At 38.4% G+C, this 23,849-nt stretch overlaps 1 protein-coding gene across 1 annotated transcript in view; it reads left to right on the forward strand.

Moving 5' to 3' along the window:
• MAN1A2 (mannosidase alpha class 1A member 2) overlaps nt 1–23,849 on the forward strand; it is a 145,575-nt gene that overhangs the window by 56,887 nt on the left and 64,839 nt on the right. The window contains exons 4-5 of the mRNA XM_080347010.1: nt 13,648–13,766; nt 15,966–16,046. Coding sequence (XP_080203136.1) covers nt 13,648–13,766; nt 15,966–16,046 — 200 coding nt within the window. The remainder of the gene's footprint in view (nt 1–13,647; nt 13,767–15,965; nt 16,047–23,849) is intronic.

Here is a 23,849-nt window from a genome sequence, read left to right on the forward strand (position 1 = left end):
CACGGAGAAAGTGCATTTGTCAGGCTGCAAGGGCATGAGCCTGTTGCGAGAAGGAGCTGAGTCATGCAAAGGCATCTGTTTTTCCTGTACTTTTGGCAAGAACGGTAAAGCTTGGGAGAGTAACGTGATTTCTTTGTCCAGTTTGTGTTCTAGAAAACAAGAGGTACAGTATTTCTTGCAAACACTACAGAAAAATTATTTAACTGCTGTTGTTATAGTTGCGGGTTTTGTTTGTTTTAATTACCCTGGAAAATTTTCATTAGTTTATTAGACGTTTTTGTCATTTGTCATGGTAAGTTATTGGGCTACCTGAGCTGATCTGACACTTTTATCTGCTGTTATCTGATTAGTTGTCACTTACATTCTAAGCTCACGAAATTGAGTGTCAAGGGCGACAGGTTTCCTGGGCCTTTTTTGTTGTTGGTTGTTTTTTTAGCTGCTAAAAAAACTGCAAAGTTTTAAACATTATGGAGACAAACACTTTTACTGGGAAGAAAATAGATACACCCTAAAGTAAAAATTGAGGGATGACCTTTTGAAAATATGGCTAAAAATGTCTGATGTCTTCTTGCCATAAAAATCCTAATGAAGAGACAGGCAGGAGAAATAACTTCAGCTCAGCATCCTTTTCCTATACATGTTTTCAGCCTCTGAATTCACATGGAGGATAAATGAAAACAAAAAAGGAATATGAGGTGTAAATACATAAACAAATTTGTTCTTGACTTCTTTTGAGGAAAGAAGTGCTAAGCAGTTTTTGAACTGTACGTGCACAAGTAACCTACCCATCATTGCCTTTTTCTGTGGCAAATGAAAGGGGAAAGAAAATCTATTCATGCTGACTCGTAAAGAGAGGCAGTTTCATGATACAAATTTCAACCAATGTCTGTATTTCTTGCTCTATTTTTAAATTAAATGGAACTGGCCTTGGGACAGGCCTATGCAGCTGTGTCTTCTGCAAAATCAGTAATGAGTGACTACACTGAGACAATGTTGAATATTACATGTACATTTAATGTTTTGATGTTGGTTTTTTTTTTTGGCCAGTAGCACAGGTTTTTGAAATGTAAAATTTTAAGAACAAACGTAAGTCTCCAGTTGCTGGACAAATTTGGAATTAGAACAGTGCTCTGATAACACAAGAAAAGTTCTTTCAGGTCAGACAAAACACCAAACATTATCATTACTCATCCTCCAAAAATTGCTCACAGCAGGTACCTAGGGAATAAATCTAAGAGCAGTAAAAGCCTGTACTGACTGAGTGTTTCTCAGAGTTCTCTCCAGGTTTCCAGAAGTTTATGTAGTGGTAACACTTCTGTGGGCAGAGGCAGAAAGTTTTATTTAATCATTTTTATTTTTCTGTGATTTTTATCCAGTCTGTTTTTGAGTCTGTGCAAACTTAAGCTGCCATATCCCATTGTGGGGGATTCCATAGTTTGATTCTATATTATGTAGAAAAGTTTAATTTTGAAGTCTACTTAATGTCCTAGGCGACTAGTTTTGTTACTTGAAAAACCCAACACATTATTTGTCTCTTCCGTGGCATTCATGAGTCCGTAGAACTGCTTATGCCCTAAGTTGTGTGCTTGTCTTTCATGGAGAGTCTTGGTCTCTTAAGTAATTTCTCATGTGTACATTTTTTCATACCCTCTACATTATCTAATTTCTTTATGTATTTTCAAGTTCCTTTTTTTTTTTTTTTTAAGAAGACAGACTTTGTTCTGATTTCCATTTTATTAACTATTCCTTTCCTAATAAGTGTATTTTTCATCTTTTAGGCTCCTTATGGAGTCTAGAAGCTCACTGTAGGGTGGTTTTTTTTACAGTAGCGTTCCTTTTCAAAATCCTAATACAATGTGTATTCTGAATGATTTATAAATGCGATGACTTACAAGTATTTTCAAATGATTTAATAAACAGGCATTCAGCTCTATAGGATCTCACTGGTGATTTCCCGTCACAGTGGTGACAGCTTGTTTACACTTATCCCATTTCCTATCTTTTAAACCATTATTCATCTGTGTGAGAAAAATTTTCTCTTATCCTGTGGCAGGTTAGTTTTCTTAAGAGCCTTTGAAGGGTGTTCTTATATACCTTCTGTATGTATTCTCTGTCCATATGCAAATTCGCTTCTTAAAAAGATTGCAACATTGATGCTACAACTTCTCTTTATGAAATTTCTTACTTTTCCTCAGTTCATCTAATTTAAAGCTTTCCTCTGACTGATACTGCTAATTGGGAAAATAGTGTTTTGTAAACAGTATTTTGCTTCACTGCAATAGACAGGGTGTTTATTCAGAACATTATTGTTCTCTGAAAACTGGAAATGTGTGCAGGCAGGAGGCAATCTGGCTGTGATTCTTAACTGTTTTAGATTACTGGTGTCATAGATAAAGTCAGCTGTGATTGGCTACGAATATTTTTGAATGTTATTGCTATGTCATCCAGCTGTTACAAGTATGCCTGTGCATATCAGGAAAACTCACCATGAGCAACTGTTGTCTGTTCTTCTTAATACGGCATTCCCACTGAATCCTTCTCACCCAGTCTGTATTAGCTTACGTCCAACACATTTAGGTCAGTTGTTCTCAGTAGCTTTTTAACATGTTTCTGGACTGATGTTAAATCCTATGGCATTATTCAGAAGATTGAGAATTCTGCCTTTAAATATATAAGATGCACAGATTTAATCCCATTAAATAAACACACCTTATTTCTGTAACCTGCCTTATAAAATAATGGAGTAATCATCTATGTCAAATGGTAATGAAGAAATTAAGTCATATTAGAGTTCAGGTCTCGGGCTCAAACTGAGAATTTTTGTTCTCTCTAGTAGCATCCTCTCCTGCTTTTTTTCTTATAAACCAGATGGTTTGCTCTGAGGAAAAAAAAAATGTTTCCCATTGGGAATCTTTGGACTTCAAATAAACAACTCAAGCTACTCCAATCATGGATAGCAGCACTTAATACTATTTATTATCATATGTTCAATAAAGCATAAGCAAAACAGCGCTGCAGCACTTAATACCATTTATTATCATGTGTTCAATAAAGCATAAGCAAAACAGTGCTGGGTGCTCAGGGAGTCTGCACTCCATCAACACACACACGAAGATCTCCAGACTGGCCCTTTTAATTGTCTTTGAGTTCCAGATTTCGGTTAGTTTCAGCCTATTTTAGTTTCTTTGGTATTAATTGTTCTTTCCTTTGTGGTCTTCAGGAGGCCTTCTTGCAGTTGGTCATTCTGGAGGAAGTTCCTCTTTTTTTACTCCGTGTCTTCTTCTTACCTTGTTACCTTCTAGTTTCACAATTAGTCTTACAGTTGGTTTAAAGCAAGCCAGGTTTACAATTAGCCACACAGTTTGCTCAAAGCTTAGCCATTATTTCCTTTGTCTTAGTTCCATGCTTTATTTGGTTAAGAGGGGGTCTTATTAGCAATTGCAATGTCTTTTGTAACTTTCGTAATGTCCTGTTTGTAACTTTCTATGCAAGTAGAATAGCTGTGCTCTTTTAGCAGGAATCATAATTACATTTTTCACAGACTTACATTAGTTTCGATTTGGGAATTATTTAGGTTGTGGGAATGCTATTCCTGAATTTAAACTTGTTTTCAGTCATTTGGAATTAAAACCAGCTGGTGTTATAAGGAAATGAAATTAAGACTATGCAGTCTATTTTGGACTGTGTTAAAATATTAAGTAAATATTAAAATATTAAGTAAATGAGCATACTGAGATCTAAAACTAAATGTGGTAAGGACAGCAATATGGATGTGTGTGCAAAGATGGAGGCAGATGCAAGGATGCTTTGCTGTCATCTAAAGCCATTTACAGGGCACCTGTAATTCAGAAGCAGTTCAACCATGAGTGCAGCGCTGTGCTTGTACCTAATACACTAATATTATTCACTCTAGTTTTGCAGTGTTCTGATGAAGTTTTAACGGCTACCACACTGAAATCAGCTCCTCTTCAGCTGTCTTAAAGAAAATTTACAATATGGTTTGGACCAAAATATGTGGAAGTGGCCCAAGCATTTATCTAAAGATGGAAAAGCGTCTGTGACATGATGGCTGTTAGAGGTGCATTTTTTCTGATGCTTCTCCTGCTACCTAGCTGACAAAGTAGTCTAGCTTACAATTATCTGTAAGCAATTGTATCTTTACTGTCTTGGAAGATCAGTAGTTGGCTTGCTTCATGTATAAGATTTCAGCACTCGAGTCACACAACTGTACTGGAGTCCAGATAACATCTTGCTTTCTTATTTACTGTCAAATATTAATCTTACTTTGCTTGCAGCTGGGTTTAACTGACTACTGCCTGTATTTAGTTTTCCTATATTCTCAAAATGGAGTTGCTCCAGTTCTGTATTTTTTGCTAGTTTTGGCTGGCTACTTCATGTGTGCAGCTGATTGTCATCATCATTCAATTCTCACCTGTTATTCTTACCTTTCTTCTTGATACTTGTATCCTCTCCTTTTTACTCAATTTGTTGCCATCTCCTCTCCATTGTTCCTTTCCTACTTTGAAGCTCATCCTAACCTTTCTCTTTGACATTGTGGCCTTTCAGTTATCACTAGGTCTTAACCTTCCACTTACTCAAGTCATAGTTCCAGCATAAATCTTATAGTCTGCACACAGTCCACTCCTCCTATCTACAGTAAGTCAGTTTTGTGTTTGTGCTTAAAAACAAAATAAGGGATGGGGGAAGGACAGGATGACTGAGAGAAATGTAGAAAATTGAAATGGTTTGGTATTAATATGCTAAGCCCTTTCCAGATTTAGTTTTGAGGGCATCAGGCTTTGCACTAAAGGAACTGCATTCAGATCTTGTTTGTATGAATTTTGAGGTAAGCTGAAGGGCCGTGTAGAATTTAGTTGCAGAGCAAAGTGAAGCAATCAAATGAAAAGTAGGGAAGAGGAAGGTTTACTGTATTAAAAATTCTTAGACAAAGTTTTTAAATTTGTGTCTTAAGGACATAGTTATTTAAACAGTAGTTTGTTAATGAAAACATTTACCTGCAGGTTCACTTTTAAACAGATTCAAAGAACAAAGACTAGCATGCACTGAAATGCTTCAGTCCTGTTACTTCCTCATTTATGAAATTAAGTGAAGGATTACAATTGATTATTTAATGTTATTGATATGCTAAAATACTTTACTGTCTGATACAAAATACTTCTCATGCTGCCTCTTATCAGCAGTGAAACAGAACTAAGCAGTCAATATGCTTAGTTTTTTGTTCTGCTTTTTTAATTAGTCTAAAATGTTAAAGGCAATTGGTTTCTTCATGGATACTTAAAGGCTTATTCATTGCATTTTATGGCTGAGTTAAAATCATATGTTGCAGTTTTGTACGAAATATATGGTTTCATTGACTAATTTTGAGGCACTTGTTTTCACAGTGGAATTAAACTCTGTTCAAAAGTTTAATTCATTTTCTTAAACATTATCTTGTTCCTCATGAGTCATTAAGATATTTTACAAGTGGTATGCTTTAGTAGTGGCAGCTTTATTGCCAGAGCCTCATTAGAGATACAGAAAACTGAGTTGATAACTGTGTGCTTTTAATTTTCATGTTATATGTTTCTTTACCAGGTCTTTAATTGTCTATCACATTAAGAAAGCCTGTTGCTATGGTCTGAAAACTTTAATTCTTTGTATATTTTTGAGTAGCAATTGCTATAGTTCTCCTAGATCAGTACAGTCTTGGCCAATATGCGTTTTTCAGCCATTCTGAAGCTGGTCAGGCAGGAATATCAATAACAAGAATATTTGTTTTTTAAAGACTGTAATAACTCTGTATTTAATGTCAGGCTGAGTTTATCAAGGAAAAATTTTTGCTCTCTTGCTAGGGATTAAAACACTCGCCTATGTGAAAAATAACTAATCGTTCTGGTTCAAAGTAATCCAGGTATACTTCCTTGATGAGGCTTTACATCTCCTCTTTCATTTCTGGAACCACTGCAGTGGAATCGGGAGGTTCTGCTCTATGCTTGGGTGCACCCCAGTTGCTGTGTTACTCTGGCAGTAGTGCTGGACTGCTCTGAAGCTCAAGTCACCTGCCAGAGTGCAAATTTAGCGTGGGTATTAAGTTAAATTATCCCTTGAGACTTCAGTCCTCTTAGGTTCATTTTGCAAACTGATCCTCCCCTCATCCCCCATTATACACACCAGTAATCAAAGGTGTTCTGTTTCTGGTAAATGATGTCTGTCTGGGGCCCTGGAAAAAACAAGAACTGGATATGGGTGGCTATAAGACCAATTCTATTTCTTGCACATGCGGTCTGTTTGTATTTTACTGTTCTGTCCATCAGTAGGATCTTGCCATGGGTTCTGAGTTCTGCTGTTTTGAGAGTGAAAGCAATTTCCTTACATCTAGGTCTCTAATCTCTACACATAACTAACCATGGATTCCAGGTTTCTAATGCTTATGAAGAGAAGCTGGCTTTCTGGGTTGTAGCATAACTTATTTCCACAGCAGGGATGCTGTGATGTGGAGATATTTGCTTTTGTATGATATAGAGGCAGTTGTCTTCAATAACACCCCAAATGCTTTTACTGTATCCAACTGCTTGTTTTTTCTCAAGCAATCTTGCCGATTCCTTTAGCTTTCATCAAAGCACAGCTGGTGTGCTGTGTTATCTGCAGGCTGTCCTTGTAAACAAGAGTAAGACTCTATTAGATTCATCCTTTTTTGTGTTTCACTGGTTTAGAAAATATTAAAACCCTACCTTGATGGTGAAGGAATTGATGAGCATCCCACTTCTGTGTCTTTGATCTGCTATCTCTTCTGCTTGATAATAAAATATTTCCTTCTTAGTCACTGTGTAAGGTAGAAGGGCAAGAATGGTTACATCTACCTATTAGGGCCTTTTGTATCTGACTTGCCTTGAAGGCAGAGTGGCCTCATAGTAATTTTTCCACTTAGGCTGGTTTCCTTTGTAGCAGCCCTTCTCTGGCTGGCTTCATGTGCATTTTAATAATGAGAGACTAATTTGATTTGCATTTTCTTCAGGTTTGTTGCTACTCTAACTGGCCTTTGGATAGATACCAAGTGTGTTCTAAGACACTAACACACTAGTAACACAGTAGTGTTAGAGTACACACAGAGAGAAAGTGAAAAGGGAATTGAAAATATAACTATCCGTAGCTATAGTTATTTGAAATCTGCTGACCATACAAATCCCATCTTTGCGTTTTCTGGATTGTGATCTCCTGCTGTTGACCCCATCCAGCAGCTCAGCACTAGGCAGCTGCTTGATCACTTCACCTTCCCACTTGGAGGATCAGGGAGAGAGACTAGGAAGAGCAAAAGTCAGAAACCCTGTGGCTTGAGATGAAGACAGTTTAATAAGTAAAGGAAAGGAGTGGGAGCTGGGGGAAAGTAATGCAAAGGCAGGCTGAAGCCCAGCTAGTCCCTGGGGAATGGCCACCTGCCAGACTAAAGCCCCCCCCGCCCAGCGTTTATCACTCAGTGTGATGTCATATGGTATGGAGTGTCCCTTTGGTCAGTTTGGGTCAGCTGTCATGGCTGTGTGTCATGTCCATGTGTCCCATGCCTCTTCTCACTCCCCCCAGCCTCTTGTCCACTCCTGGCTTCTTCACTGTGGCAGAACGGAGAAGAAAAAATAAAAGAAAGCCTTAATGCTGTGCAAGCACTGCTCAGCAGTAGCCAAAACTCTCCTGCATTATCAACATTGTTTCAGTCACAAATCCAGCCTGCAGCACCATATAGGCTGCTGTGAAGAACATTAACTCTTTCCCAGCCAGACCCAGTGCACCTGCTCAGCCCTCAACCTGGGCTAATGAAAGCCCCTGTTGAAGTGTTTTTCAGAAGTACCGAGACTTGTGTGTGGTATATACCTGTTGAAAAAAGGAGTAGGTATGGATAACATGTCAAATAATCAGAGTTTCTATGAAGCACCTATTTGATGATTACTTTTCAACTCTGAGTGCATGACTTAAATTTGCTGGTATAGAGTTTAATTTCTCATCTTCTTGTTTACATAAGTGTCTGTCTCATATTTTCATAGTCGTCTTTGACTGTAATTGATCTTTGCTAGTTTGCATATTTTTCTCTTGTACCTCACTGCTCATAGTCTCTATTTCTTCCACATAATAAATACACTAAGCAACCCTGTAGCCAGTACCAGACTCTCTAAATCTCTGTACTTATCCTTATGGTATAATCAAAATGGGCTATTTATTTTCTTCATATTCCTTTTGTCGTGAAACACTTGACAATGATCTGTCTCTCCATGCTTTGATAGTCTCTTGCAAGACTTTAAAATGGTATAAATAAACCAGTTTTTCATCTAGAGCTTTGACATACTGAAAGAATTTTAGATAGGAAGATCATTTTTCTTTTAATGGCCCTGCTGTTTACACTTAGTCGTATGACTTGCTAGATATTTCAGACTATAGATTTATGTACTATGAGCTGAAGGAATTATTTGTCTAATCTCAGGAAACTGAAGTCTACATAAATATAAATCTGAATTGCTATTTTGCAGTCCTTTGGCATAATGCTCATGCTTATTGAGAGTGTGCATGATTTTGTTAATAGTTCAGCTATTTCACTGCTAAATTCCTTCATTACTTCATGATGGATGTTCTGTTTTATTTAGAAGAATGAACGTTGCATTCATGAGGCAAACTTCATTAAATTTGGAGCTCAGTCAACTAGAACTATAATTATATGGAGAGGAAACTTCCTAATCTGACATTTGTGAATCTAAGCCCTTTTGGAATCAGTTATTATCTTATGCAACATGACCAACTGAGCCTTTGTATTGAGCAGAGGCAGACACCAGGAGGAGTGCCTTCAACTAGAAGTAGTATTATTTTCTATTATAATTTGACTGTTTTGTGGCCTTTTTTTACCACAATGAGACATCTGTTCTCTCTGTATATGGAGCAATAATAGATCAGACTGGTTGAGGTGGCAGTAAGCAGTGTATACTCCTATAAAACATTATCTGATTACCTAGAGTTACTTTATTACTTTTCAAATGGCACCTTCTGGAGTCCTAGAAGATGATCCTCTTGTCATTTAAGGCAAAATTTATGAACCTTAGCATGGTTATGAAAAGAAAAAATACCATATTCTGTTATTAGTGGAAACTGCTTTCTCTTTGTGACTTTAGACTGAATGTATTGACATTAGGAGGGGGAAGTACAGCTGCCTCTCTGTTGTCTGTTTTGCCAATAGCACCACGTGTGACTCTAATGCAGGCCAGTGATCTTTGAATACTTGCTTTGGATTTCAGCTGATGCCTTCCTGGTAGTGCAGTACATTTCAAGATGGAAGAAGGCAGCTCTGACAATATCACTGCCTGTCCTGGTCAGGTTTTGGACCTCAGCAAATACAGAAGAATTCAGCAGAAGCTGTTATTGAGAAACAGATTAAGAATTACATCCTTTCCACATAGACCTCCAAGAAGGAATCTGAGAGAAATTAATTAATTTTACTCTCTAAACCAAACTAGTGTAGTCCACAAATGGTGTTAACTGTATTGTGCTCTGTGTTGCCTTATGTGCAGTTCTGCCCTTTATTCTTGTAGGCACAAGACTTCTGGGTGTGGACTCTGCATTTTGCATTCTTCCCCCTCAGTGTCCAGGAGGAAGGAATTAGCTTGCTTTGTGCTGCCTGATTGACACTAAAGTAAGAAGACCGGGTAGACAATCTGTTACAACATATTGACTTGTCATCTCTTGACCTTTTGGAAATGTGTTCAGCCAAGAAGGTTTAAAAAGATTGTTCTTTTGAATCCTCCTCAAGGAAGAAGTGCTGGTGTGCAGTTAGGGTTAGTTAGCATATGTTTAAGAAGAAAAAGGAAAAATAAACCATATTCAGTTGAAATAGCCTACTTGCTAATGAAAAAGAAGAAAAAAGATTAATTTATTACAGGTTGGGATATAAATGCTATCCTTAGGAGACCATAGTAAGAAATAGTTGAGTTCTCACATAGTCTAGAAACTATAACCATACTGATCTGCATGTCAGAAACAGGCATCCATCACTGCTCAGGGGAGAGGCATGTGTGAGCTGAAGTGTCTTTGCTCAGTAATGTTTGTTGGATATTTGTGGATCTAGGAAAGATAGATATAAAAGATGAGAGAAAGGGGCAAAAAGGCAGCAAGAGGGAGAGCTTGAACAAGCTATTGAAATGTGGCCCAGACAAAAGCTTAGGATATGAACCTGTGCCTTTAATTGACTATTAGGGGCAAAAAAACATTGAGCAATGCTGTTTTGCTTTGTCAGGCTGTGTTTATTTCTGTGACTGCAAACAACACTGGAGAATCTTATGTGAAATGGGTTGTCAGTCAGTCCCTGTGGGGGTCTGTTGGCTTAGGTGAGATTGCTGTATGTGTGGTTGAGAGCTCACTTTTAACACTGCGAGGATAAAAGCAAATTTGTCTGTGTTTGGTGAAGTTGTATTGTTCAATCACTGTGGGATGCACTAGGAATCCATGGACACTTTTGGTCAATTATGGAGAGAGCTCTGTTCCAGCAATTTGGGACTTTCTGCTCTCAGTCTCTGTCTGGATCCATCTATTGGATTCATGAGATGGCAAAAATAATCATGGGCTTTTGCATTTTCATGGCCCTTCTTTCATGTTTTGGTGCATGAAAAAGGTTGTTTAAATTTGTGTTTTCAAAGATATTTTCTGGAGGGCTGGAAAGCAGATGGCCTTGTGACAAACATATTGCTGTCCCCCTTTGTGAACACTTGAATGTACTTCTGAGAACTAGAAAATTGTAGATTACCATACAGTGGTGTCTGAACTTTTTTTCTGGGATGGGTGGGAATGACAACACAGCAATCCATCCTCATGTAATGTATTCTCTTCACCCTATGGCAATTGTAGAATGTGAGAGCTTGCTGATGTGGTTATCATGATTTTTAACTTAGAAGGTTTTTATTTTTTGAAACTATTACAAGAGGAGCTTTCAAGGTTTCCCAGGGCTGTGCATCTCTATTTGTTCAAACACCATGTGTATTTGAAAATTCTATCGAAGCGGTTTAAATAAAGGAATATAAATTACTTTGAGTGCCATAGCAGTATAACACATTCCAAATTTATGTCAAAAATACCTTGTCAGCTAATACTGAAGTTAGTCCTTCTGTCATGGTCTGATTTGCATATTTTTGAAGTGATAAATTAGATAACTGTCACATGCTTATGAAAAGGTGTGAAGTGCATGCTGTAGCTCTGCTCAAAAAACACCTCTCCTTCAGCACAAGCAATGGAATTGTCGTTTGCTGGAGTCATTAAACCTTTCTGTACTTAAGCACCACAGTGAATTCATTTCCAGGGAGTTATCAGTCTGCCTGGTTGCTGTCATGGTTTTTAACCCAAGCTAGCAATACAGCCACAATCGCTGCTCAGTCACTCCCCTCCCAAACCCCCCAAATAGGGGAGAGAATTTAAAGGGAAGGGAGAAACTTGGATTGAGATGAACACAGTTTAATAAAATAACAAAATGCTAATATGCTACTAGTGTGTGTGTGTGTGTGTGTATGTGTATATATATGTGTATATATATATATATAAATATAAAATAGAAATAAAAGATACTCAAGGCAATTCTTCATGAACTCAGTCCGAAGAAACAGCACCTGGTTCCAACAGCTGATCCTGGAGAGAGGAAAAAGATAAAAAGCTGGAAAGGCCCAGAGGCCTCTGCAAAATGGCAGGATGGCAAAAGGCCAAAGTAAAGAAAGTCCCAAACAGAACTCCCCTGGCTCCGAAAACAAACACACACCACCAACCACAAAGAAAAGACAACATGTGAGAACCTGATGCTAGTGGGATGGCATACTCTTATTGATCAGTCTGGATGTCAGTCAAGGTCTGCCCCATCTATGCCCCAAATTCCTGGCTGCCTCACAGCTGTGGGCAGAGTGCTCAGAATGTCCTTGGCTCTCAGACCAGAGCAATTAAAAACATTAACTCTGTGCTGGGGTGTTATCTCTTTGTTGTCAAAATCAATTAAAAAAATGACTGTGCTATCTGTGAAAAGAAAGGTTTGTAACTGCATGAAGAAAATTAACTCATTTTCAGTCAAACCAGCACAGCGGCCAGTTTGTCAAAGGAGGTGTCTTTTAATTAATCTTGCAAAAAAATGTATGTCTCAATCTGTACTTGAATATTCGTAACAAACACCACAGACTTTAGACTATCCATATCTAGTTTAAATTAATTAAAACAGCTGCACAGCTATTTTCGAAGAAATTAGTTGGTGATTACTTTGTCATAGAGATTGTTGTGTTCACTTTTTCTTATTCAGGGAAAGAAATCCCTGAAGATGGAGTTAAGCTTGCATGTAACAGTTAGTCATTTAGGTGTGTAAAAGCAATACAACGGGGTTAGTGGCTTCATTGAGTTATTGTTATGCTTGAGGGGGGGAAAATAATATTTCTAAACACGTTAAAATCAGAAATGAATGAATGGAAACAACCAAGCAGGGACACTATGGTGTAGAGATTTCATTATGGATGAAAAGCACATTAAATAAAAACCAAAGCTAAACACAAAATTGGTATAACTTGTTAGGAGACTCCTATCATTAAGTTGCTAATTATATAGTTGTTGCACTGTTTTGTAGAATAGTGGTAGGAACAGTGAAATTCAGCTACTTTCTTAGGGCACAGGAAGTTCCATACACTTCATGAAAATAAATAAACCCATCATAGTTTTTGCTTTCCTCTAGAAACAAAGACTACTAAGGGCAACAGCTTAGGTTGGGCTGGCCTAAGGAGGTGAAGGCTAACAAGAGCAATGGCTCACCGCCTCTTCATCCTGCCTCCCTTGTACAAACTGATGAGTCACTCATCAATCAACTCTAAATTGCTGCTGTTTCAAGTGAACGGCATTTTAGGGTAAAGCACCATTGATTTTTGTTTGGCTTCAAGTGCTCCACTTTAAATGGTGACAGTTGAGGAATCCAGTAGTGTCTCAGTGTGGGTCCCTGTGGGCAGCGGCCTGAACCCTTGGAGAACATCTTGGGGCTGCGGCTATTCCATTCAAGCCGAGCCAGGACATCCCTGCTCATTGGCCCCTGCTTTCAGTCACCGGGTAGCTTCTGTAATTCCAAACTTTGAACGTTTCAGTAGTAAATGTTGGGAAATGCAAGGCATGACTTCAAGTACTGATTGCTTTATCTTGCATATACTCTTTTTAAAAACACTTCTGTCGTAGAATTCCTAATAGCTTTTTGAGGCTGAATATCTTTCTCTCCTTTTTTGTGTCAAAGTGCAGTTGCTTCTGTTCAGCTTAGGAAAGCAGATGAGAAGGTGTTTTTTTGTTTTGTAGGTTTTTTTTTTTTTCTTTTTTTGGGGGGGAGATGGGGGAGGCGGGGTTGGTTGGTTGGGGTTGTTTTTGTTTTTTTTCTGTCTTTAGTTGTCTTTTCTCCCCAGAAGCCAAACTGTGCCAGAGGACTGATGCTTTGAAAGAGAAGTGTGACTATGTTATGTAGCTTCTGATTCCTTGCTCATTTTGATTGTTCCTTGTGATGTCATCTTTGTAGTAACTTTGCTACTGCTTGGGTTATCATACTTGTGATGTTTAAGAAAAATAATTAAATAATCAAGAAAAGTAATGAAACGATCACTTGTAATAGAAACTCTTTCTTGCATGTAGGAAACTCACAAATGGGTGCTACCATAGTAGATGCATTGGATACTCTTTATATCATGGGGCTTCACGATGAATTCAGAGAAGGACAAGAGTGGATTGACAAAAATCTTGATTTCAGCGTGGTGAGTAGAGCTTACTCTAATATTTCTTTAGTCCTTTTCACAGTGTTCCTACTGGGGGGAGACAGAAGAGGTCTTTTGACAGAAACTTTAAAAAGTTATGATTCAAAGTATCAGATGTAAGCTTTAGTGAAGTTCACTGTTTGCAACTATTTTGAAAAGAAACTTACCCAACCCTTTCACACTTTAATTGTAAGTAAAGGTACACCTATATATTGTATTTTCAAAGTACAAATTATAATTTGTGTAATGGAAAAAATGGAAAGTAGTCAGTGAGAAACAACAGGGTCTCAGGAATGAAGACAGAAAGTTAAGGCTTTACAAACTGATAGTAGTTGGAAATAACTGAGCTGTGAAAGACTATTTCCATCCAAACCACAGATTATAAATTACTTAACAATACAATCTCTTCTTCCATGTCTTTAAGATGTTTTAACATGAAGAATGCCACTTGAATTGTTCTAGATTGCCTACAGGTTCTGAGTCTAAACCAAAAATTTCCCAGTTGGTCATACAGCATCTGACATTCTTTGTGCGTGCAGAGTTTGGAAGCACTGAATGGAAGAAATGTTTCTGTTTTATCCTTATTAGATTGGTGTTCTCATTACTAATTCTGGGACCGTGACAGAGTTTGTGTTTCAGTTCTTGGCCTTGCTCTATGGTTCCAAAAAGAATTTTTCTTTCAGTAACACATGAAATGAATGTAAGTGTACAGTCAGAATTGAGTAGATGCTTAATTTTTTTATATTCTATCCTACATTTTGGAAGTGATCATTTGGCTTTTCTCCTGTTATTTTATATGTTGATTGTCTGGCAAACATCTAGGATTTGGGTGGAAGAAATTTATATGACCTGTTGGGGTTCAACAACAGCTTCCTATGTATCAAAAAACATTTGTGAAGTTTAATGAACTGTTTTAGATATACACCATGCTTGAGTAATTTCCTTATGGATTGAAGTTTATAAATAAATAAGTTTCTTCCTCTTGGATTCTTGCACTAGGAAATAGAAATAATTGCTTTCACTCTAGACTGTACCATTGCTTGTGTGATTAATTACTTTAATAGGTATGAAGTGGAACTATATGCTGCAATACTGGTATTTTTCTTCTATCATTTATATTTGGGAGTATTTAAAACTTTAGACTTTCAATCATCAGTGCTATTTGAGGGAGCTTTTAAAGTATTCATATAATCTTTTTGAAATAAGTAATATGTGCAAAATTCATTTATTTTGGATACAAGCAAAATGCATACTACAACCACAGGTGCCAAAAAAATAGCATGAAAGGAAAGACATACCTACAAATGTCATTTCAACTGTATGCTAATTGGTGAGTCAAGTTGTACAGTGTACATTGTGGTGTACATTTTTTTAATCCAGAAAAGTCTCTTTTCTCTCCAAATCTTTTAAAAAAACTGCATTTGTGTGTCTAATGGGTTGAATGAAGTTTACGGGGGAGGCAGATGGGGTGTATACACGTAAAGGAGCGAACGGGGCACAGAGGGAGGCAGAAAAATGTTAAAACTATCTAGTTTATCTTAATTTTTCAGTGGGTTAAATGAGTCAAAAGATACTGGTGAATTTAGCCAAAGGATGTTGATGTGGAAGAGGGGCAGTAAAATGGTTTATTCTCTTGAGTTTCTCAGTGGTCTTACCATACTTGTTGTTATAACATTAAATACATAAAGGCTATTTCCGGGCAGAGACTATGTTAAAATAGAACTCTGAATTTGGGATCGTGCATTGGTAATTCAGGCTAAGAAAGCACATTACAGCAATTCTCTAATTATTATTCTACTTTATCCTGTAAACTCAGAAGATTTGTTGTTATACTTAAATGTAAGAGGAAAAAATGCCGAATTATGGAAATGTTGTATAGTCCTTGCCTTCTTTCCCACCATCCCCAAACAACTTTAATTGCAGTTTGTGTTAATAACATGGTTAGAGAGCAGGAGAAAAACTAATTTGATTTTTAAAATCAGTTGAAGCTGTGACTAGAATTATCACTTGGTGTTGTGAGGAAGTGCACAGGAATTTCAGTATGGACTTAGATGCTGAAACAGTATAAGTCCTTGCATGTGAATTAGTTTGGGACATGGATTTGTCTCTGCCTTGATGATTTTTCTTTTGTTTTCTTCTTTAATTAGGGTGTTTGTTAATTTATTTACTTTTTTTTTTTTTTCCTTTTTTCTGTTCTAGAATTCCGAAGTGTCTGTTTTCGAGGTAAATATTCGCTTTATTGGTGGTCTTCTAGCAGCATACTACCTTTCAGGACAAGAGGTAAGGAGACTGGGAGATGTCTGAAATTCAATGTGTTATAGCAAATGTTGCATATGAAGAATTTTCTAGAATCTTGGTTTCTCAGTCATATTCGAACTAATTTTACAGCAATAAGGTGTCTGAAGTAATGACGTTTTTAGAGTATGGAATCCTTAAATCACGTTCCTGTGCAGGTTTTGGCCAATTTAAGACTCTTTAGAGCTTTGAAATGCTTCTTTTATCAATGTTTCCAAAAGATATCCACTCAAGTAAACATCAGCCTGAAATGTCAAGTCACTCACTTCTCTCGCTGACAATAATAACTTGTTTTGATATTTTGTGACTCTGAAAGTGGAATCAGTAGTTTTGTCACTTGTTCTGCAAGGCTGTAGGCTTGCTTCACAAAAGTGCTACGCAATCTTGTTACCATTTTCTCAGTGACAAACTGAGAAATAACAAGCCAATTTTGTCCCACTCTTTAAACTTCTATTAAAAAAGATCGGAGACTTGTAGTTCTGAGCACTTATGCAAGGACATGCTTAGATTGAAAGAGTGCAGATACCCAAAGACTTGCACTCATGGACTTTTGTTCTAACAGTAACATTGCTGTGACCTCTTACTTCACATACTTTAACAACACTGGAGCTTGACCCAACCTACAGATTGAGACATAGCTCTTCTCATGTCTTAGCAGCTACCTGTCTTTTGATCTGTTGCTTGTGTCTTTGATTTGTTCTTATCCTTTGTTTTTCATGGCCCTTCTGTAGCCTGCTACTTAAAACATGATGCTTCCAGCCATATTTCATGCCTTAAGGTTTGATATACTTTCAAGTGTTCCTATGTATGTTCCCCTGTTGTTTAGGGGAGCACCACGTATGTATCAAGAAGTTCTCAGGGATTTTAAGCCTGCAGCCCTAAAAATGACCAGGAGAAAACCCAATATTTATTGGCTCTTTAGGTCTTTGGCATCATCCTGGGATCTGTGAATTTCCTCTTTTAGGAGTGTCTTCTGTATGGAAAAAGAGCTTGGTCACAAACCAGAAATCCAGTGTATATTGCTAGTTTGTTTTTCAAGTACTACTGCTTTACCTTCTTCATTGTCCACAGTCTCCAAGCCCCCTGTCTGCAGAGGGATCAGCTGCAAGCAGTCCTTTCTGCTGCACCGATCCCTGTGATCTGTTACAGGAGGCCCAAAGGAAAGGGGAAGCGCATAATTTTTACTCTCTCTTTCCTTTGTAGCAACTGAAGAGCTGACCTTGTGTTTGCGGCAGTGTACCTTTCCCTGCCTCCGGAATCTGTCAGACTTAGGTCTTCCATCAGTTTCCTCAGAGCTCAGTAAGGATTTTACCCTCAGAGAGTGATCCTCTTCTCCAGTGTTACAAGTCAGCCTTTTAAATTGTTTGCTGTGGCACATCTTCAGGAAGAGAGCTTTGTAGCAGATATCACTTGTGTTAGTGGTGAAATTCAAGTCCTGTTAGTTTACACTTTTGTTTTAACAAAAGAAGGCATAAAAATCACTGAATGATCAATCCAGATATTAACTTGAGGCCACTTCTTAATTTCATCTACGTCGTCATTATTAACCTCCTAGTTTTCTTTTGGAAGCCTCCAGAACAGAAGCTTTCTATTGCTGTCAGACATAAGCAAGGAAAAATGCTTATGTTTTTACTTCTGTAGCAAAAAAAATTCACGGAGAGCAGCCTGGGCTGCATGTGCTTTTCAGCTTGTGCTGAGGAGCAGCTGGAGTAGCGAAGCTGGAAGGATTAGGAATAGTCATGGTATTTCCTGCCATAGTGCAGGTGACCTCAGCGTCATGTTGAAGGATGCTTCCTTTTCAGAAATCTGTATTTCTGTTGCTTGGAACTCAGATCACATTAAGTACTATGTGATCACTGAAGTCATCAAGCATTGAGTAGAGCAGTCCCACATCATCCTTTCAGCTAGGATCATTGGTCCTGTCTCTGGATAGCTTACTCAAACTGCAGCATGCTCCTTGGAGTCATCTACTGTAAATATGAAAAACCTCAGAGAAAGTGCAAAGATGACACATTGGTAGCTGGATTGTTTGTATAGGTCAATAGCACACCTGTGCACAAGCCCCTTAACAAGGACTTTTGTTGGCCAAATATGCAGACAGGTGGAGCCAAATGCTGCTGAAACACGTGATGTGCCTGCATTTGTAAAGCAGAGTGTTCCTTTTCCTTTCAGTTCCTTCTGACTACTTGGTGGAATCATAACAAGCTCCTTTGCTTAAAGAGTTTATCAACACATTTGTTTCCTTTTTAAGAAAAGTTTTACCCTCTTTCTTTCCTGAATTTTGGCCACTGGGCTGGCTCTTTTGTTTTTAAAAATATTTTTATGGTATCTGTCTGTCCAATGGACTTTAAATGCTTCATGATTTGTGGTAGAAGATGATTCTTGTCAAGTGTTCATGTGTATTATATTGATTTTTCAAAATAAGAACTCCTAAAAAAAAAAGTGTTCTGACTGTGTTTCTTTCAAAATAGTTTGAAAAGTAGGACTGCTTCTAGTACCTGAGAGACTACTTCATTTGCCAAGCTGGCTGGTTTCTCTGCAAGTTGTCAGTGTGGTTAAGACAAGCAGGGGAACTTGAGGCTTCTCAGTAGTTGACCCCAAGAGAGAGACACCTGCTTTTGGGAACGCCTTGGAGTTGGTAACAGATTTGTTTGAGATGTGATTTCCAACCTGGTCTTTTCTGTTCTCAAGAAGGGAATGTATTCCTTAGCTCAGGGTTGGCCTTTCTTAGTTTCTTACTGCGTTCAGACAAGTGAAGAGACACTTCTTAGCCACTGCTAAATTAGGCAAGCCTGATCCCAGCTGCTGGATGTTTAGCTTTATCAGGCTGTGAACATGCACCAGGGCTTATGTTTCTAAGGAAGTCTCTACCTACCGGTAGGTATCCCTCCTCTGTTCATCAGCCTATCATTTACTTGCTCATATTCCCTTCCAACACTTTCTTGGTATTCCAATCCCCATTTCCCTTCCTTCAAGCCTCTTCTTCTGTAAGACTGTTGCTAGATACTCGTTTAAAAGGTTTTCTTACTAATTTCCACACTTTTGCATGTCCTGTTTGAGGTATTGATAAATAGATCCAATACAATGAGCAGGCTGTTTGGAATTAATTCTGATTTCCCCTTTTAATATATATAAATTCTACCTAGGTCTGCAACAAGAGTTACTGGTGTTTGGTGAGAGTTATAAAAGCTTTCTTATTTTGTTTTGACTCCTATCACTTAGTGCTGTTAAAGATGCTATAATGACAACCATAAAAGAAAGTATCCAAGACTCAGCATCAGCTGTGGAAGTTCAATGATTTTTTAGTGGCCACATTTAGAGAATTTGATAGTCAGGATGGTTTATGTGCTTTTGCCCTTTGTATGGAGAGGGTAATTTTACTTAATAGGATTTTATCTGATTATGAGTCATAGTGGTAGATATTGACCATAACTTCTAAATACAGCTGGCTATTAATTTCGATTAAATTGTCCTGTTTCATGCTCTTATTAGAAACATGTTGGTTTTTAAAAAATATTCAACATGTCTATTGGCATGACTGTGGTCTTGAGGCTGTATTTTAGCTGTTGCATTACTGGTATTACTCAGAGGAGTGTCAACCGTGATCATGGTTTTAATGATGCTGGTTTCAGTTGATAGTAAAATTTTGAACTTTTCATATTAAGATAGTGGATATTACTGTTCCCCCTTTTCAGTAAGGGACTGTACTTACTCACTGCAGTGGATGGGGGAATAGTGAAATATATGTCCCTTATAACCAAAACCAAACAAACCCCTACTGTTTATAGCAACTGACAACTTGGCTCAAAATGTAGTAGGCTTGTCCTGTCCAGTGTTGAGTCACAGGCCTGCCTGCCTTTTCACAGCTCAACCTTTTACATGTGAGAATTTCTGCTGGACTTCTTCAAGTGATGAGCATGCAAAGCTGAAGTTTGAGGAAGATGTGTTTTCATGTCCCTCTGGCTGAATGTCTTGGTTGTCTTGCCACACTGCACCTTTCTGTTGATGTAGAGAGACAGAAGTGTTTCTCTAACAGACAGTTCTCCCATTTTGGGGAAAACCACCATCTTTCTCCATTTTTCTGTGTCAGAATGCCTTTTGAATAGAAGAAAATCAAGATATGCCTGTGAAACTTGGCACAGTGGAAAATCTGCTTGTGCATTCTGTTTCAGTCTTCTCAAGTTGAAAAAACATAGAGGTTTATCTGGTTGCAGGGGTAATAGGTCTGCCGTCTGGGAGGCCTTTGTTTAAATCCTCTGTGCAATAAGTTTTTCCTGGCTAATTGTGACCATCTGGTGTCTGGCTAGGTGTTATATTATCAGATCTAAGTGTGCTGTGTTTGTCTCAGCTCTTATGTAGGAATGAGGTCCCAATCTGTTGTTGCTTTTGAGATTCTTGGGGGTTTTTTTTAAGCTTTGGGCCTGCGACTTTTCTTCAATGTACATTATTAAAATATATTATCAATGTAGAATCATAGACTCATAGAACGGTTTGAGTTGGAAAGGACCTTTAAAAGATCATCTAGTCTGACCCTCTGCAATGAGCACGGACATCTTTCACTAGGACAGGTTGCTCAAAGTCCCATCCAACCTGACTTTGAACACTGCCAAGGATGAGGCATCCACATCTTCTCTGGGTAACCTCTGTTCCAGTATCTCACCACCTTCGTCAGAACAAATTTCTTCCTTATATCCAGTCTAAATCTATCCTCTTTCAGTTTTAAAACTACTGTGTCTTTTCCTGTCACTACAGGCTGTGGTAAAAAGTCTCCATCTTTCTTAAAAGTGCCGTTTATATATTGAAAGGCCACTATAAAGTTTTCCTGGAGCCTTCTCTGCTCCAGACTGAACAACCCCAACTCTCTCAGCCTTTCTTCACAGCAGAGCTGTCCCAGCCCTCTGACTATATTTGTGGCCTCCTCTAGACGTGCTCTAACAGATCCGTGTCTGTCTTGTACTGGGAACCCCAGAGCTGGATACAGAACAAGTAGGGTATACTGGGGGTATACTGGATACTTTTTTTCTTTTTTTTTAATTATACTGTCAAACCAAAGAAAGAAAAAGAGACTTGATAAAAAGCAGAAGAAAAAAGCATGTGATTTCTTGGGAGATCAGGCAGGCATGTATGTGCAGGCAGGCTCTCCTGTATTTTGTTATATGCAAGAGGTTTCTTCCCAGGTTCTACTAAGCAATTAATACAAAGGGCTTACTTTATCATTATTCATTATTAAGCTGTACATTAATAGGCATAATCTCTAAGTACCTAAATCTCTAAATAAGAAGTACAAAATGCATTGTGCCTATGCTCAATTACAAGCTACTAATTATTTTTGGAGGTACAGGGTTTAGGAGAGTTGCTTAGTAGAAAGTGTCTGGAAGCTATACTGTGAGAATGAGGCACGTCTTTTCTCCAGGTTGTATAGAATAGATAAAATGTTTACATTTGGCATTTCTGTCAAAAAGGAACCATCATCTTGTAGTTAAAGGTGTGAGAACTACAAATTTTCCTCCTTCTGAGTTCACAGGCACCACTATGCTTCCTCTTATCCATCTATCAAATAGAGTTTGATTATATATATATAAAATCAGCTGGTTTCTCGGGATGCAGCTCTGGAATTCTTTCATCTCCCATGGTGCCTATCCAGTTCTCCCATTTAAGATCTCATTCAAGATCAGTCTCATTTGTCTTTATTTGGTATATGACTGATTATATTCTTCCACTTCTTTCAGTCACATTTGTGGATCTGGGTTTTTTTGGGCATCGGAGTAGCTGATACCAATTTCTGAGGGAGGATAGAAGGGCTGCTTTGTAAAATCACTGCCTACCCAGAACGCTTTCAACTCCTGGCGCAAAAAAGCATCAACCATGCAAGCAGTGAGAACGAACAGCACCAAGCAGAAACGAGCTGGCTGATCTTTCTGTGTTATTGCTGCACAGCAAAGCTTGCCAACAAACCACAGCCATAAGCTGCAGTAGAAGATACAAGACAGACCTGTGATGAGTGTGCCTGAATGTCAAATCTGTGAGAGTAGGCTACCAGGAGAGCAGGAGTTAAAATGTCCTCAAGACCCAGGACAGTAAAAGGTGTGTCTGAACCTGATGTAGGGCACCAAACCTCAGCAGAAATCAGATTTTCTTGTGATGTGCTGAGTCAAATGGTCCAAGAACTATAATTTCCATTATGCTGTCCCCACACCTGATTAGCAAAGGAGTAATAAGTACAAGGAAGACATAATAGACCAACAATACCAGCAGAAACAAGCTGCAGTTCTTCATATTGGCTATGTGAACTTCTTTGAGCTCATAAAGGCAGATGGAGATTCCTAGAGCATCTTGCGGGATCCAGGCCCATTGTTCCTCATTTCTGAAGACTGCCCAAAAGACAGCAGTGAAGATGCTGAACCCTGCTAGGAGCAGTTTGTTCACTTCCAAGCCTTTGTGAAGACACCATGAATGGACTTTCTGCTCTCCAAATGGGCATTTGTTCTAGGAAGGAGAGAGGCAGCTGTAGAGCCCAAGTGTTGCATATATGCAGAATAATCCTGTAATTAAACACCTAAATGATCATAGGAGCAATGAAGCATAAGCAACACAAAGAACAATGTTGCTCTGTTTTTTGCAAATAAAGAAGATACCAGACTTGATTGCTGTGTGTTCAAAATATTCGGAGTTTTTTACAGCTTTATTTGAGGAATTGCTGTCTCTTCTCATTTATAGCTCTTGCCCAGTAGTCTTTGGCAGTGACTACACCCACTGCTAGAATGAATGTGATACTCATATTACAAGCCAAATGTCTGTCCAACTTCTTGAAGAATAGATAGGTAAAGTCCAAATTTTTGAGCAAATCCACAGGAATTGTAATCTCTTCACTGTGATCCAAATCATTGGCATGTTCAGTGTCTCTGGATACTGTGTCATCTCTCCTGATTGTTAATAATCCTTGGGTACCTTTTGTTTCCTGGAGCTTTCAATGAAGTTGCAGTTGCCCTTTCTCTCTGAGGCAGTTCTAGTGATGAGGCCCCTGCCATCACAGTCTTCCTGACCAAAAGAAGACCTAAGTCTGAGAAGGTGAATTTCTGATAGGGCTGAAACCAGCAAGGCTGACTATCCCTGCTCTTCAGGAAGTATCTCCAGTGAGAAGGGACCAGAAAGCAGTATTCTCCTTAAGAGATTTTTTTACTTTGGTGTAAGTTCAAGTCCAATTTGCTGAGTTGGCATTTGCAGAAGAAACAAGAGCAGCAGGAGGGGAAGAAGCCACTATCTATCTTCCAGTTGTTCTCCGTGATGTAAGACCTCTTACTCCTTGCTTCAAGAAAGTGTCTGTCTTTCCAGAGTGACTCAGCATACTTGCCTGTTACATAGCAAGTCCTAGCCACACATACTCATCGTTACAGAGTTATCTGCATCTCCCTAACTGAGGAAGGAGTCTCCTGCCTTCCAAGTGTCAAGTCTGTGCCTTCCCCATGGCTGCAACAACACCTTAACTTTGATGCTCTGTGGCTCCCCATGGTGGTAAGCCCTCATCACCATGGATACCTTCTGGGGCTTGGTGTCACCCTGGGGATGGTCAGTGAACTCCTTCAAATAGCAGCTTTTCTCATAGTGACTCCTTCCTCCTTCCCTTGGCTGTCTAAATTGGAAGATGAAGTCTTTTGATATTAGACTTTCACTAATCTTATTTCCATCTGTAGTGCCTTCATAAACTTGCAGCCTTGGTTTAAGGATTTTGTTTTTTCCCCTGTGTGTTCTGGCATGCTTTATTTTCTGCTGTCTCAGGTATGTTAGGAG

Source organism: Nesoenas mayeri (genome assembly GCF_963082525.1).
Source record: "Nesoenas mayeri genome assembly, chromosome: 1".
NCBI classification, from domain to species: Eukaryota; Metazoa; Chordata; class Aves; order Columbiformes; family Columbidae; genus Nesoenas; species Nesoenas mayeri.